Below are 15,708 nucleotides of genomic sequence, written 5' to 3' on the forward strand. Positions count from 1 at the left end.
GCCCCAGATGTCAGCCTAATGTGTACCTCAATCAAGCCATGTAATAACAACATGTGCTGGAACACAATAGTACAAAAGTAACATGACGAATCTCTGTTCACACAGTGAATGGACTGATTCTTATATGCACTTTTCTACTCTCCCAGATTACTCAAAGTGCTCTATACAACATGCCACATTCACACACTTTCTCTAAACTGAATGCTTCCTAATTACATTCATACACATTCACACTCTTCACTGGAAGAGCCAGGGATTGAACCACTAACCTTCTGATCAGTAGAGGACCTGCTCTACCTCCTCACCTACAGCCACTCAGTGGTAAACCTGAATACACCCTCACTAGGTTTTGGATAAAGTGTACACTCACAAACCTGTCAAACCTGCATTTGAAACGTTGGCTACCATAGCAGTATAGTATTGCAACATGACATTTGGGTCTTCTAACTAAAATAGGAAAATAGGAACATAAATAGTGCATCATTGCCAGACCTGGCCCACATCTGGTTTACATACACTCTGCCATGACACCAGTCAGTCAGCAGTGCCGGCTTGACACCAGATTCGGGCCAGACCTGTCTGCTATGTGGGAATGAGAAAGGACTTTGGCGACAGTGGGAAGGAAAAACTCCCTTTTAACAGGAAGAAACCTCCGACAGAACCAGGCTCAGGGAGGGGCGGGGCCATCTGCTGTGATTGGTTGGGGTGAGAGAAGGAAGACAGGATAAAGACATGCTGTGGAAGAGAGACAGAGGTTAATAACAAGTGTGATTCAGTGCAGAGAGGTCTGTTAACACATAGTGAGTGAAGAACAAACACCCAATGCATCATGGGAATCCCCCGGCAGCCTACGTCTATTGCAGCATAACTAAGGGAGAATTCAGGGTCACCTGGTCCAGCCCTAACTATATGCTTTAGCAAAAAGGAAAGTTTGAAGCCTAATCTTGAAAGTAGAGATGTGAGTGAAGTTGCCCCCCCACCTTCTTCAAATCCAACAAAAGTGGTATCAAACATTTGTGCTCGTTTGTGCTGAAAGTTTTTTGTTTGTGCTGCTATCATTTCAAAAATATTAATAAAGTCTTGATGCGTCCTCAATCATCCAGGTAAGTAAATTCCAAAGGTTGATTCTGTTCATCTGGATATTTTCAGTGGGAGAAACGTTTCATCACTCATCCAAGTGACTTGTCTGTGAAGGTTCTCAGTCATCCAAGATATCCAAGTGACTTCTTCAGTCTCAGCTGAATGCAGGTTTCTCCAACCTTATAAACAGTACATTTGCATAGTGAAGGAAACTAGCACCACTGAATGAACAAAGTGCTGGGGGGTTAGTTCCATGATTGTTAGTATGGAAATTCTTATGACCATTGATCAATGACTACTAATCAAAGACACAGATTCTCGAATGGCCATGAGTCCCATTCACAGAAAGTGGGGAATGGCTGTCACCATCTTTCAATGCTGTGATTGCAGCCATTCCCCACTTTCTGTGAATGGGACTCATGGCCATTCGAGAATCTGTGTCTTTGATTGGTAGTCATTGATCAATGGTCATAAGAATTTCCATACTAACAATCATGGAACTAACCCCCCAGCACTTTGTTCATTCAGTGGTGCTAGTTTCCTTCACTATGCAAATGTACTGTTTATAAGGTTGGAGAAACCTGCAGTCAGCTGAGACTGAAGGAGTCACCTGGATGATGACGAAACGTTTCTCCCACTGAAAATGTCCAGATGAACAGAATCAACCTTTTGGAATTTACTTACCTGGATGATTGAGCACGCATCAAGACTTTATTAATATTTTTGAAATGATAGCAGCACACACAAAAATGTTTGCAGCACAAACGAGCACAAACGTTTGACATCAAATTTGTTGGATTTGAAGAAGGTGGGGGGCCAACTTCACTCACATTCGATGTTCCCATCTGAGTGCAGGAGCTCGGTGATCTGAGCTCACTGCCTGATTGTTTGAAGCTGCTCACACTGTGTCTGTGTTTCTGCCACAGCGTACAAGGTGACGGTGACGAAGTCAGCAGCAGAAGGCGACTTTATGACCTACACAGCCACCGTAGATGAAGTCATCAAGAACACAGATAAAGGTGAGCTGACAGGACTCTGAAAGCTTTCAGACAGCTGCGTTAGAGCCCGAACGTCACGATCGGCTCTGCGTCCGGCTGGTTTTGATGAAACTGTGCCGACCGTGGTGGGAGTGATGGAGCAGCCGTTGGATCCTTTAAGCACATCTTAACACTTTTGCACTGTGAAGTGAAATCTTCTTCTTCTGTGGTTTTTCCTCGCCTGCTGCAGATTTTGAGGGCGTGAGGTTTGGGACCGTGGTGGATCTGGTGAAGAAGGCGACCTGCAGCGGCATGGACATCCAGAACAACAGACAGTACCTGCTGATGGGAGCCAGTGGGTCAGAGGTCACGCTCGACAACAACTACAAGTCAGTATCCCTGTCTCTCTGTGTCACCTGTCGCTCTTCGTGATTGGCCGAGGCTGAGCTTGTGTGCTCGTGTTGCAGGTATCGCCTCCCTCTGGACTCGGAGGCCGTGTTGGAGCTGTGGCCGACAGACTGTAGTTCTCCTGAGTGTAGGGACTACATTTCCCAGCTGGAGGACTTTGCCCTGAACCTGCAGTTATCGGCCTGCAGCTGAATGTCACTGTGATGTCACACTGAGGGGTGGAGTCTTTCTTCATTCAGAGTTTGAATGTTTCTGTCACTTCAGATTGGAATAAATAATAAAGGTCAATAAAGGTCAAAGAAGCCCTCTGGGGTCTGATAAACAAACAAACACTTATACTTGTTTTCATGTCTCAGTGAGGACATCTAATTGACATAATGCTTTCCCTAGTCGTGTACCCTAACCATCAAAACTGAATGCCTGAATGCAGATTGGCTGCTTCGTGCTTCTGAGCTCTTCATCCTCAGGCTTCCTCACAGGTGGGGTTGAGGTGCAGCTCCGTCAGCAGACCAAACACTAAAGTGTAATAAAGCACACAGCAAACCACATTTAACAGAACGCTGCTGATCCCAGGACAGTAACAGGTAGTGATGGCTTGCTTGAAGCTCCGGTGCGTGTGTAACAAAAACGAACACACTGCTTCAGAAACTCTGTGTCGAGGCTTGATTCGCTTGGTCTGAGTCACGTGATCAGTGACGCCCGAAGCTTCATTTACAACCTAACTGATTCAGTGGTTTGTAAGAAAGTGAATCATTCACGGGATTTCTGGAGTGTTTTGATGGTAAGAGACAGCAAACCACTGATCATTCGACTGGGAGATACGGAGGCAGCGAGGAAGAGACGAGGTTCTGTCTGTGGGAGAATTTTGAGTTGATTTTGGTCAGCCGGGTGGGTTTGCCAGCTTTGTGTTCTTGTTGTTTGATTTTGTTTTGTGTTCATTTATTTTATCTTAAAACATGAAAAACTTACAATGTCAAAACAAAAATCTGTTTTTCATAATATTAATATCATAAAATAATGTTAGAAAGACTTTCATTTGACTCTTTAAATGTAATATAACAAAAAAATATTTAAAATGTTATCCTACAAAATGTGCAGCAAATTAATTTGTTTATTCTCTTTAGCTGATAGTCTGTGGGACCCAGGGAGACCGTACTCCTGCATCTCTACAGTTCCTGTGCACTCCAGCGTCTTCTGTTCCATGTGAGAGCATTTTCTCTGAGGCAGGAGAGACAAACAGACTCGGCCATCGCACAGAGGAACAAATCCTCTTCTTAAATAAGAACAGGATGACCTTGTTTGAAGCTGCTCACACATCGTGATGCATCATGTTTTTACTTTACAAGTTCATAAGCATTTTCCCTTTCCAGTTCACAATCAGTTCTACCCCCAGATCACAAACATGAATTTAAAAAAATGGTCAAATATAATATTATTTATAAACATACCTTTCCAGCTGTCCAGGGATTAATTGCATAAGTACATGGATGCAGAACCTCACAGCAGAAGCATCCTCCATTATGTGTTTTACATTATTATTTGTATATTATATATATTTCACAAGCAATAAGTCACAAGCAAAGAAAGACCACACCATGGCACATGTTTAAAGAAGGAAATTTTATTGATCAAATTTATGTATTAAACAAATAGACGTGTTTTTTCACCCCAAAAAATACATGTTCAAAGCAACACAACGGCAGCCCAATATCAGACAGAACCTCACTCTGCGGAGTGTTCCGTCATAATGAAGCAGTTCATTTGATTTTGTAGATTCAAGCTGCTCTTCGTATTTTTGGCCAGCAGATGTCACCAGAGAGGACTGTGTTGAAAAGCTTCGAGTAATGAAGCTTCAGAAAGCTTCATTTGGCCATCACAGGAAACCCCGCCTCCACCCGCCTCCGCCCGCCCCACCTTTAATCTCAGATCCACTCGGACGGCCGCAGGAGTGAAGCCTGTTCTGACGAAGAGCGTTTCAGGCGATCAGCTGATGCAGAGATTTCCCCTGTGGGAAAACGGAGGCAGAGCCCACGGAGTTCATGTAGTCGGTGTCAGATTTAACGTGACACACGGACGTGTTTGTAAGGTCACGGAGACCCACGGAGAACGCAGCTCCACCGTTGGACCGAACTCCCAGGCAGCACTAAAGCTCAGAGCAGGACCAGGAACCTTTCACGTGGAGCTTGTTCCCAGCCGGAAGCCTATTGCAGGCACACCGCTCGTACCCGTAAACAGTCCGCGGGTGTGGGTGCACGCGCTGCTGCTTTCCTGTAAAATTAACGTAAATTTGAATGAGGACTGAAGCCGCTCTCAGGTCAGTTTCCCTCATTTAACGAAAAACCATCGATTAATCGGTTATCTGTTAATCAGGCCGGCTCAGACTACACAGCTAACAGACGTCACGGCTGTCCGCGCGGGGATTGATTTTTAGTGGGAGTGTTGGTGCAGGTGAGCCTCGCGCTCAGGTTTCTGAGGTGCAGCAGGTGTGCTTCTACTGCACGAGTACAGATTACAGTGAGCGCGCGCACAGGTCAGGGTTTCCCGCTTTACTGACGTGTGCAGGTGCAAACTCTGACCGTGACTGATGTTAAAGCCAGCAGAGACAGGTGTGTCCTCACCTGTACAGTAACCATAGCTACAGGCACTCCAGCTGAACGCTGCATATGATAATAAAATAGAAAAATAGAGCCAAGTGAAGCAGTCTTTAATGTTTTTGATTAAATCTGAGGAAGAGTTTTAGTGTCCATCAGCTGGTCACAGACAGAAACATGGCTGCTGCTGAGCCACACAGCCACAATAAAACAGCAGAAGAAGAAATGCAACCACGGAGGAGCCAGAAAGACTCCAACAAGGAGCTCAAAGACGAGCTTCATCCTCCTCGTAAAGCGTGGCTGATTTCAAAACAAAAAAACCCCATAACAGTCTGGGAGCTGCGGTGTAGCATGTAGGTATGCTACACCTGTAAAAGACAACGCCTCGGCCCTACAGGTCACCTGTCTCAGGTGTAGTAAGGTGAGGTTGTTGTTTACTGTTAGATCTTGATCCTGCTTTTGGACATACCAAACCCAGGTATTAGACAGGGTTAAAGACTGAGGCATCGATTAGGTTAAAGGTAGTGTAGCAGATTTCAAATGGTTGACTGCGTTGTGACGACAGACTGGCTGGAAACTGGATTTATTTCTAAAAGACAAAGTGCAGCAGCAAAATCAGTGTCACACAGCAACAGCAGGCCTCTCCTCATCCCAGTGTGGAGTCCATGCAGCTCTGCTTACAATATATAAAAGAAAATACAATCTATCAAAACAACGATTCTCCCAACAGCCACTTTAAAGTCAAATGTTATAGTGGGGTAAAACAGAGACAAATATGAAGCCACTAATAATAACTTGTAATATTTAAATCCCCACTAAGATGGATCAATTACACAATACATATTCAAACAACTTTTCTCAACATGGCTGAAAATACTATGCAGTGTGCAGCCTCAGGTCATGAACTCATTATACACATAAAACATAACCTATACTTTTACACATACCTAAAAGACAAAGTGCAGCAGCAAAATCAGTGTCACACAGCAACAGCAGGCCTCTCCTCATCCCTGTTTAGCACAAGTAAGGACCACATAAACGGATGGTGTAACAGATAAAACGCAGTTCCAATTACTATTTTTCTTGTTCAAAGCAATCAAAAACACTTTGGGAGCTTTTAGCCATAAGAACTAATACTTAGCAAAGAAAAATGCACCAAATTTAAATGTATAATTTAGTACAGGGAGAGGAGCTACAGAAAGTGTGCCTCACCAGTGTGGAGTCCATGCAGCTCTGGCTGGGAAACCCCACACACGCAACATGTTTACAAGTGGCGTCACACTGATTAATGCCCCGCTTCAACAGTGACACGTGGAACCTTAGTTTTACATAAATTAAATTTACACAATAAAAAATAAATAAACTATATACAATACAGTTTTGAGAATGTTCACACTCAGTATATTATATCTCAGCTACAGTAGCATAATTAGGGGCGTGGCCTCTTTGACTGACAGGTGTCTGCTTGGGTTCACCCCAGCTCCACCTTCATCCCATCTGGTCACCTATGGCCTCACAGCAGCTGCAGATCACCTGACCCCAGCTTAGAGGTCACAGTGCCCCTGGTGGAAGCACGCGGTACTGAATATGTGGGAAGCCCTTTCAAATAAAAGCTTGTGAAGAATGTTGGAGGTGAGTCACAGATTGTGACGTTTTCCTTTTCTCTCTCGTGCAGGATGGAGCTCTCCGCTTTACTTCATGACCTTCATCTCTCCTCCTCCTCCTCAGAGGAGCAGTCCCCTTCCTCTCCTCCTCCAATCACAGAGCTCCTTTCTCAGCTGAGGGAGAAGCTGATTGGTTCCCGTCCTAAATCCCACTCTCTGATTGCTCAAATAAAGCAGCTTTTCCAGTACGCTGGATCTGACTGGCTGTTCTCTCCAGCCAGCCAGGACAGTAGGTGGGCGGAGCTTGAAGCAGCATATGTCTCTCTGATCAGTGCTCTGATTGGCTGTGCTGCTCTGCCGCTCTGTGAGGATGACTGCAGCCCTCTGAGCGCTGCGGCCTATCAGAGCATCTCCACACAGGCAGCGGCGGTGTGTGCCACTCTCACGGCTCTGCTAACAACTCTGGGTGACAGGCGGAAAGGGGGCGAGGCCAGAGAACGGACAACCAGTCTGCTACTTGCTGTTGCTCCACCCACCTGCATGTTTGCTGTCACACATTTCCAGGTGAGTCTGCAAACATCAAACATGCACCTTTGCAGCACAGGTACTTCCTGTCTGACCCCGTGATGCATTCATTGACAGCTATTTGATTTCCAGTGTGCTTTTGTTCATCAGGATCAGGTGTGGACTAGCTCCGCCTCCAGAGCAGCAGCACGGGGCCTGCTGGAGACGCTGCTGAGTGCAGGAGGGTGGAGAGACTCCGCCCACCTGCTGGCTGGGGACACGGAGGGGAGCAGAGGGATTCTGGGAGGAGTCCTGGACATCCTGCAGCCACAGCTCACCAAGTGAGAGTGTGTGTGTGTGTGTGTGTGTGTGTACACTTGCCTTCCATCACTTAGGAGGACCAGTCCCCTGAACAGCCACATTGTGAGGACCTTGGCCTTCTCCCCACAGAGAGTGCAGGGATGTCTGCTCTGTACAAACGTCCTCACATGAAATTCTAAAACATGCGTGTTCAGCGCTCTGAGCTCCACTTGGTTCAAACTGTGTTTGTGTGATTGGCTAGCTCGTTATTTTTTCTGTGATTAAAAGACAAAAACAAGTTTGTTGAATATTTAAGTGTGTGTGTGTGTGTGTGAGCAGGGACTCGTGGCAGCGCTGTGAAGCCGTGAAGCTGGTGTTTGCCTGGAGTCTTCTGCAGGTCAGTTTGACCTTTGACCCCTTTCTGCTCTTTTCTGGAGCGTTCTTGATGCCACTTGAAGATGTTTAATGAGATAAGTTTGCATGAGGTCAGCAGGAGCCAGGCTCCCCCTTCAACCCGTGTTTAGAGATATTTTTGATTGCTTATGCTTTGATCGTCCCCCGCTTACCTGTGAGGGTGGTATGGTCCAAACAGGTGAGACTGTGAAGGCAGAAGTGTAGGACTGCGGTGAGGCAGGTGTCTTTTATGAAGTGCGCTTCATTCTCATACACACCTGCTTCTCCAGCCTCCATGTAGGAACTATTTCCTTTCTACTGTCTCCATCCACCAGCCGCATCGCTGAGCAGGATAAAGCCTGACGGGAGGCAAACGGCCCTCCCATCTCGCTGCGTATCTTTTGGCTGGCGGATGGAGACAGTGGACAGAAAGTAGTTCCTCTGTGAAACAGGTTGGAGCTGATTGACCCATCAGGTGCTCTGTCTTCACCTGTGTGTTGGTGTTTTGGTGCAGGTGACCCGCCCAGGACTCTCACCTCACCTGTCCCGCCTCCTTCCCCCCTCCCTCCTCTTCAGTGACCACCACAGACTGGAGAACTGCATGCTGGGAGTTCGCTGTCTGCACCATATCGTGCTCAACACGGTAAAAACACGCACACAAACACACTCAGCATTGTGTCTGGCATTGGATGATGATGGTATGTGTGTGTGTGCGTGTGCGTGTCTGTGTGCGTGTGTGTGTGTGTGTGTCTGTGTGTGTGTGTGTGTCTTTAGCCGCCTGCAGAGCTGCATCAGTTCAACAGAGCCGAGGTTCTTTATGAGGCGTTATTCAAACACCTGTACAGGACTGAGGCCGCCGTCATCCAGGTAGCACACACACACACAGACACACACACACACAGACTCTGTCTCTGTCTGATGACACGTCACTGACCCCGCCCCCTCCCACCCAGCTGGTCCTGTCCTGCCTCTTGGACCTGCTGGTGGTTCTGGAGAAGCCCCCCTCCTCTTCCACCTCCTCCCGCAGGAAGCCGTGTCGCCATGACGACGTGCTGCGTCTCATGCTGACCCACATGGAGGCGGAGAACAAGGTGGTGCTACGGCGCGTCTATGCTGCTGCTCTGCCGGCGTACATCGACAGGTGGGTTTGACCTTTGACCTTTGGTTACTATGGAAGCATCAGTGATTTAATTTATCTGGATGAAAATGTGACACATTAAACAAACTCTTTATTAATATTATCTGTTCATTATAATGATCACATTTATTGTTATTATCAGTTCACGATATTGTACTAAAGTGTTAAAGTTTATGTTGATTGTATCTAAAATGTTTTTAAGAAATTATCATCTGTATTTTTGTATAATTAATTATGAATGACAAATATAAACGTTTTAATTTTTAATTATTTGTATATTTTTATATCTAAACTATATATGGCTCATCACATTAAATTATGAGTAATTTGTTTCATTTTACTTTAAATATATTTAATCATAATTTCATGATTTCATATTTAATATAAGATGCTACAGGTTACATTAATTACTGTGAAGTGATATATTTTATTGATAATGTATTTTTACCTGTTACTATAGAAAAACATTTGTATGTAATAGGGGTGCAACGATACACAAAATTCACGGTTCGGTTCGGTTCGATACTTTGGTGTCACGGTTCGATATTTTTTCGATACAAAAAAATGTTCATGCATTTTTAATTTGTCATTTATTAAAATTATAAATATATATTTTAACTCAAAAGTACAGTTTTTAAATTTAACCCTAACCCTTGTGCGTGTTTTTTATTTTGACAGCGAATGCGCACCTGCGGACCACTTATGTGCAGCCCTGGTTATTTAGCTCATCATATTGCAGCCACAGAAATTATTTTGTCCATGAAACCATAAAGCTGCACTTTCTTTTCGCCTTATAGTCTGATTTGTCATAACTTCTCCGTTTTGTGGTAAGCTTTTCTTTGGCTGTCACTTCTTCACCCTGACCTGTCTTATTTGGCTCAGCAGAACTGAAATATATATCCTGCTGCTTTTACACACGCACTCCCATAACGCTCAGCGATTCTCTGCGCGATCAACCTCTCACATGTTTAAGCTTGCTGCGGGAGATTTCACTTGTCATGTTTGCATAGTAAGCTAACGATTAATAAGACGATGTCAGAGGAATTGGTGCACAAATTATCATCACTCACAGATCAGTGCTGTCGCTCTCTATACACAGTTCGCACGATTGCAAAGTGAAAGCAAAAAACAAGCGCAAATTCAAACGCGATTACAATATGTCACATATTGACAGTGGCTCACCGATGCCAATGACATAATTACCCAGCTACATTTCTGAAAGAATGCAAAAGCATTGACATATATTTTTTCCTTCCTACGATAGGCCGACGGGCAGGGAAGAGATAGATTTTGGTAGCCCGACTGAAAAAATCGCTAGCCCCAGGACGTCGGGCTAGCGATATTGCAAGCCCTGTATCTGATTGAGGAATCACTCATCTTTGGAAAAGAGAGTTTATTACAGAGAAATGTCTCTTTCCAAAATAAAAGCTATACTATCCGCTTCTTCTGGGCTATATTCTCAGCAGCATAAGGAGAATCATGTGCTAACAGCTGTCTAAATGACTCGGCTAAAGTTAGTAGCATGCTTGTTGTTTTTGTCTTTGCACTAGGATGATGTCGCCGTAAATGTGCAGTCATATTCGTTGTGTTCCCACTAGTGCTTTCAGGTTAATCTCGTTGAAATGACCTTAACGCCACAACACGGCAAATCTCCGTTAACGAGCTACCGCCGATCGCTCCGTGCATGGGGCTAGACGGCAAACACGTTAACGAGCTAACTGCGCTAACACACTAGTTCCCACCCATGTAATTGAGCATTGCGTGGCACATCCAACATACTGTTTTACTTTAGTCCATGACTCGCTTACCTTCAGGGTCATACGTCACATGAAAACCAAAATAATTCCAAACGCCAGATCTGAATGAGAGTGGGGGAGGTCCATGTTGCAAGGAGAGCTTAACTTCTGTCTCGCTAGCTTGCCCTGCGCTTTTCCTTCTGACGATGCTGTCTGTGTTGAGCGCTCAGTGAATCTGCGTTCGACTACTCCGCCTAGGCTGCACTGTCGAGCCTAGGCGGAGTAGTCGAACGCAGATTCACTGAGCGCTCAACACAGACAGCATCGTCAGAAGGAAAGTTGATAAAATAAATTACAAATGTTGTATTGTTCGATACATATGCGTACCGAACCGAAAGCACTGTATCGAACGGTTCAATATCGATACGAATATCGTTGCACCCCTAGTATGTAAATATTAAACCCACTTATAATACATTTAATTATTTATTAAATAATGTAGAAATGATAAATGCGTGTATTTTTTAGCGTCTGTAATGATTCATTTTTAATTAAATGTTTAATTAAATGTTTTCAGTCGTGCTTTGATGACTCAGCTGTGATTAAAACAGAAAAGTCTTTTATGAATTTGTAGATAATCAGACTTCAGAGCTCGTTGTTGTTCTGCCTGCAGGGGGCGCCGCTGCTTCAGTCTGATCTCAGAACAGTTTGAATGTTTTCCAGCTGCATGAATCGCCGCGAGTCTGAAGCCAAACTGTGGTTTTAGTGTTACAGTTGGGTTATGGTTGGGCATTCATGTTTGATGGTTACTGGAAGCAGCTAAGAAAAACATATGTCAATGAGATGTCCCCACAAGGATATGAATACACACCTGTGTGTGTGTGTGTGTGTGTGCAGGGTGGGCGTGGCTGTGTGCAGACACCTGTGGCGGCTAGAGCGGGTGGTGCTCGGGTACCTGGAGGTCAGAGACCCACCTGAGGAGGCGAACCGGCTGAGGATGCTGGAGGCGCTGCAGAAGACGACCAGAGCGGCGTGGCCACGGTAACGGACACGATCACACACATAGACACACACGCACGCTCACACACGGCTGCGAGTTTGAAGCTTTTACTTACTTCCTGTCCTGATGGCGTTGGACCGTCCCGTATGACGTGCTCGCGTGTTTCCCCTCGTCAGGATGGCGTGTCGTGTCGACGTGTTGCTGCGTTGCTTGCTGCGGCTGATGGTTGACGTCTCCTCGGACTTGGAGCTCTGTGATTCGCTCAGACGGCAGCTGATGGATGAAAGCGCCGCCTGCCTCCGGCTGCTGGACGCCGCCTCACACGGACACGTGCAGGTGAGTCGCCTGTTGCGTGACGCTTCATGATGTCATCATCCTGCAGTGTTTCCTCGTGAGTTCAGGATTGTAATCTGAGTCGTAGCCTCCTGTTTATTTGATGAATGAATATTGTAATATATGTTTTCTTATTAATATTCATATTTATTATCAGATTACATTAAAGGCCTCAGAGTAATCAGAGTACTGGCGTGTGTCAGCGTGTTCTGTGCTCTTTTTGCTGTTGTGTGAAGCTAATTTGATAAAATTATGAGGACAGAAACGTGTTGCACACACTCAAGTGTGTTTACACTGAACCTTCATGCTCTTAATTTGAAAGTGTTATCCTTGCTTAACATCTGGCCAACCCCTTCCTGTTTTGAGTTTCCCCTCTGAGTCTCTCAGATGAACTTGAAAAGCTGCTGTTTAATGTGGAGGGGGTGGAGTTTGCATGCTGGTTGTAGCGATAGATAATCGATCAGTGTAAATTATTGATTGTGCCGACGCCACAAACTCAGAAATCTGATCTGATCCGTTTCTCTCTCAGCGCCTCCTCCAGGAGGTTGACAGCAGCTGCTGCAGCCTGGAGGTGCTTGGTTGCCTAGCTACAGCAGCCACTGCGACTGACAGGTGAAGCTGCGAGCCTGGAGGCGGAGCTTTCAGAGCCACGGCGAGCAGCTGCGGCCTCCTGACACTCAGCAGACGTTTAAAGACAAACGGCAGCACGTTGGCGAAGCTTACGGCACGTCACAGGAAGTAATCTGGATACAGGAAGTTTGAAGAGCCGTGTGCTGACAGGTTTGACGGCGCAGAACTGAACTCTGAGAACTCTCGCGTGTGTGCGACTGTGACGCGGCGCTCTGTAGCTTCAGGTTATTGTTTCATAACCATGTGATTAATAAACGTCATCGTGGGGCGTGAACGGCTCCGCGGAGAAAACCAAACATGGCCGACTGTTTTCATCCTCGTCTCTGTAGATGGACACAGATCTGTGATGATGTTAGAGAAACGCGATCGGAGCGCCGATATCGCATCACTCTGATCATGGCGCGACGGCACACAACCTGCTGCAGGCTAGGGCTGTTAGGGTCCCTGGGTCGTTGGCCCAGTGTTTTGTGTTTTTGGTTCTTTGATTTTGTTATTTCATTATATTCTAGCTTTGCTTTATGGGTTTTAGGATTATTCTTAGTTAAGGGTCTCTGGGTGGGGTTTGGTTAGAGTTTTAGTGTTCTGGTTTTCTGTCTGTGTTCCATAGTTGCTGTCTCCCCTGTCTGCTGTATCCCCACGTCCAGTCAGTGTCTGCTCTGGTCCCACGTCTCTGTTCCCTTTGTTATAATGCCTGCCTGTGAGTCTGTGTTATGGGTTTCCTGTTTTACTTTGAAAGTCCATGTCTGATGTTAATGTGTCTGGTTTTGCTCCCCTTGTCTCGTTAGGCCTGATTTGCCCCAGCTGTGTTTCCCTCCTGTTACCCATTCCCTGATTGCTCCCTCTGTGTATTTAAGCCCTGTGTTTCTTTGTGTCTGTGTCGTGATCTACTCTCATTTATGCTGTGTGTTCCGTCTGCCTGTTCATGTAAGTTTATTTGGATCTTTGTTACGTTTGCCACCTTTTGCCATCCAGCAATAAAAGCTGAGTTTTGAGTTACTTTCCGCCTCCGAGTGTCTGCACATTGGGTCCTTCTACTTCCACTCCTGCCTGCACACAGCCTTAACCTGACAAGGGCTGGGTGATATGGCCTAAAATCCATATCACGGTGTAATCTGAAACATGTGCAGTAACGATATATATCGCGATATATTCTTTTCTTCTGTATAACGTATTTTACGCGCACTTAAAATCCTTTAATTGACTCAAAAATCGACAGAAAAAATCTGACAAATGTTTTAGTGCGACTTTGCTAAGCTACGAAGCCGCACCGCTGGATGGATCGTCGGAGCATTACGGCTGCCGTAGTCAGGAGCCTCGTGGAGTAATCTGGGTCCTAAACTCCGTCTTCTTCAGGTCCCAAAGTCAAACGAACACTGAGAGTTAAAAATCCATGAAAACAGAATTTATTACATTTAACGGAGTTAGAAGTTAGCAGGAAGTTAGCAGGAAGTTAGCTCGCTGGCTTCCACCTAAACATGATATAGCATGTTCTGACTGAGAGACTTCTGAAAACATTCAAACGTACAGCTCTGCTGTCACTTCCAACATAAATGAAGACAGAAAAATAAACAGCAGTGACGTTTGTAGGGTTACTGAAGTTGGGCTAGCTGCTATATAATGATGTGCTACGTGATCGCTAGCGACACAGCTATGTTAGCATAAACACAGTGAAGCTGGAGGATGAACGCTAACTTTTTTTCCACTCGATAAAAGTTAACGTGAAGGTTCCTGATGGTTAGAGACAAATGTAATCGCATGGCAGGATGCTGTAAACGGACCAAACTTCAGTCAGGAGAACAACTGAGATAATCCATCCACAACACGAGGTTAGTCATTAATATACTGCAACAACATGGGGATAGAGCAGCTGTGACAGAATACAACATTAATGAATCAATGGTACAGAAGTGGAGGAAGCAAGAAGAGTTGAATAAAGTTTGATTTATCTGACTGCTTTGTTTCTTGTCTTTTAATCCCGAGCAGTTTATGGTCTGAAAAATACGTATTTGACTTTTTTATTTGGCACACTGCAGTTTAATGTAGCAAAGCTCCTCTTTAACTTCAGTGGATATTATACATGGTTATGCTCAGGATATGTCAGCACATTTCTGCTGGAAATGCCTTTGGTTAAGCTGTCAGTAAGGAATTTGCATTTGCACTGTTACATGTTTATATAGGTTTAATGCACATAAAAACAGCTGCTTGTTTAAGTGAAAATAAATGCATGGGTTTTTTGCGCTAGCAAAGTTGTGGAGTTGCATTTTGTCTCGCATCAATTATATCGTCAGTTATATCGTTATCGCCAATTTTCAAATCTATATCGAGATAAATATTTTTGGCCATAGTCGATGATGGAGAGTCGTCACATACGGACGGGTGTAGTGTGATCGCTCTTCATAAACCCGGAACCAGCAAACTACCCATGGTGCACTGCAGCTGGTTTTACTCTGATGACTCGAGCTAAGGGTCTCTTCATCCTTCAGCCCTGATGTAAGCACCTCGGGGTCACAGAGGTCATCCATGGCCTCAGTGTTTCAAAGTCACCAGCAGGACGATGACAGTAGGCGTCAGTCAGACAGGTGAGAATAATACAGAGAAAACCCCAAAATCAGACGACCCCCAACAAACAAGCACTTGGAAGGAAACAGGAAGAAACCTGCAGCAGAACCAGGCTCAGGGAGGGGCGGGGTGACAGGACAAAGACCCGCTGTGGGACAGAGCCACAGATGAATAATAACTAACGATTACATGCAGACAGGTGAATAAACACAGAGAAGAAGAACCTCAAAGGTCTCCTGCTGCGGCCGTAGACATCTTCCACTTCCTGTCTGAGCCTCGAGAACAGCATGTGGCTCTGTGCTGGACAGGAAGTGATGACTCAGCACTGCAGGCGGCCGCAGTGGTAACAGCTTCTGTTCTGCAATGACTTGTCTACAGTTTATATAAAGTTTATATCAAAGGTGAATTCACATGAACACATTGTTACGATTCGATGTTGTCAGTGTTTTGTTTTA

The 15,708-nt window shown here is 45.2% G+C and overlaps 2 protein-coding genes and 1 long non-coding RNA gene across 4 annotated transcripts in view; 2 read left to right on the top strand and 1 right to left on the bottom strand.

The window, feature by feature from the left end:
- c5 (complement component 5) overlaps positions 1 to 2,764 on the top strand; it is a 32,240-nt gene extending 29,476 nt beyond the window's left edge. For both annotated transcript variants that reach the window (XM_040046683.1, XM_040046684.1), the window contains exons 40-42: positions 2,007 to 2,099; positions 2,308 to 2,446; positions 2,525 to 2,764. In XM_040046683.1, the coding sequence (XP_039902617.1) occupies positions 2,007 to 2,099; positions 2,308 to 2,446; positions 2,525 to 2,657 (365 nt within the window). In that variant the 3' untranslated portion in view covers positions 2,658 to 2,764. The remainder of the gene's footprint in view (positions 1 to 2,006; positions 2,100 to 2,307; positions 2,447 to 2,524) is intronic.
- A 1,551-nt stretch (positions 2,765 to 4,315) lies between these two features.
- tti2 (TELO2 interacting protein 2) lies at positions 4,316 to 12,990 on the top strand. Its single transcript, XM_040046685.1, has 10 exons — positions 4,316 to 4,779; positions 6,732 to 7,224; positions 7,336 to 7,505; positions 7,804 to 7,861; positions 8,372 to 8,500; positions 8,632 to 8,724; positions 8,811 to 8,998; positions 11,629 to 11,772; positions 11,908 to 12,067; positions 12,594 to 12,990. The coding sequence occupies exons 1-10, from the start codon at positions 4,757 to 4,759 to the stop codon at positions 12,678 to 12,680; spliced, it is 1,545 nt and encodes a 514-aa protein (XP_039902619.1). The 5' UTR covers positions 4,316 to 4,756; the 3' UTR covers positions 12,681 to 12,990.
- LOC120743132 lies at positions 5,624 to 6,168 on the bottom strand. Its single transcript, XR_005698078.1, has 2 exons — positions 6,004 to 6,168; positions 5,624 to 5,729 (listed from the first exon to the last, which is right to left on the bottom strand). It is a non-coding gene; the product is annotated as an uncharacterized LOC120743132 (long non-coding RNA).
- Positions 12,991 to 15,708: the final 2,718 nt, after the last annotated feature.

The sequence above is a fragment of the Simochromis diagramma genome, unplaced genomic scaffold (assembly GCF_900408965.1).
Source record: "Simochromis diagramma unplaced genomic scaffold, fSimDia1.1 OVJJ01000038.1, whole genome shotgun sequence".
Classification (NCBI taxonomy): Eukaryota; Metazoa; Chordata; class Actinopteri; order Cichliformes; family Cichlidae; genus Simochromis; species Simochromis diagramma.

Bases quoted from the DNA above. Each gene is read 5' to 3' on its own strand.
- tti2 (XM_040046685.1), top strand. From the start codon at position 4,757: ATGAGGACTGAAGCCGCTCTCAG. The intron at 7,862-8,371 runs GTCAGTTTGACC...GTTTTGGTGCAG, and splicing joins TTGCCTGGAGTCTTCTGCAG to GTGACCCGCCCAGGACTCTC. The intron at 8,501-8,631 runs GTAAAAACACGC...GTGTGTCTTTAG, and splicing joins ACCATATCGTGCTCAACACG to CCGCCTGCAGAGCTGCATCA.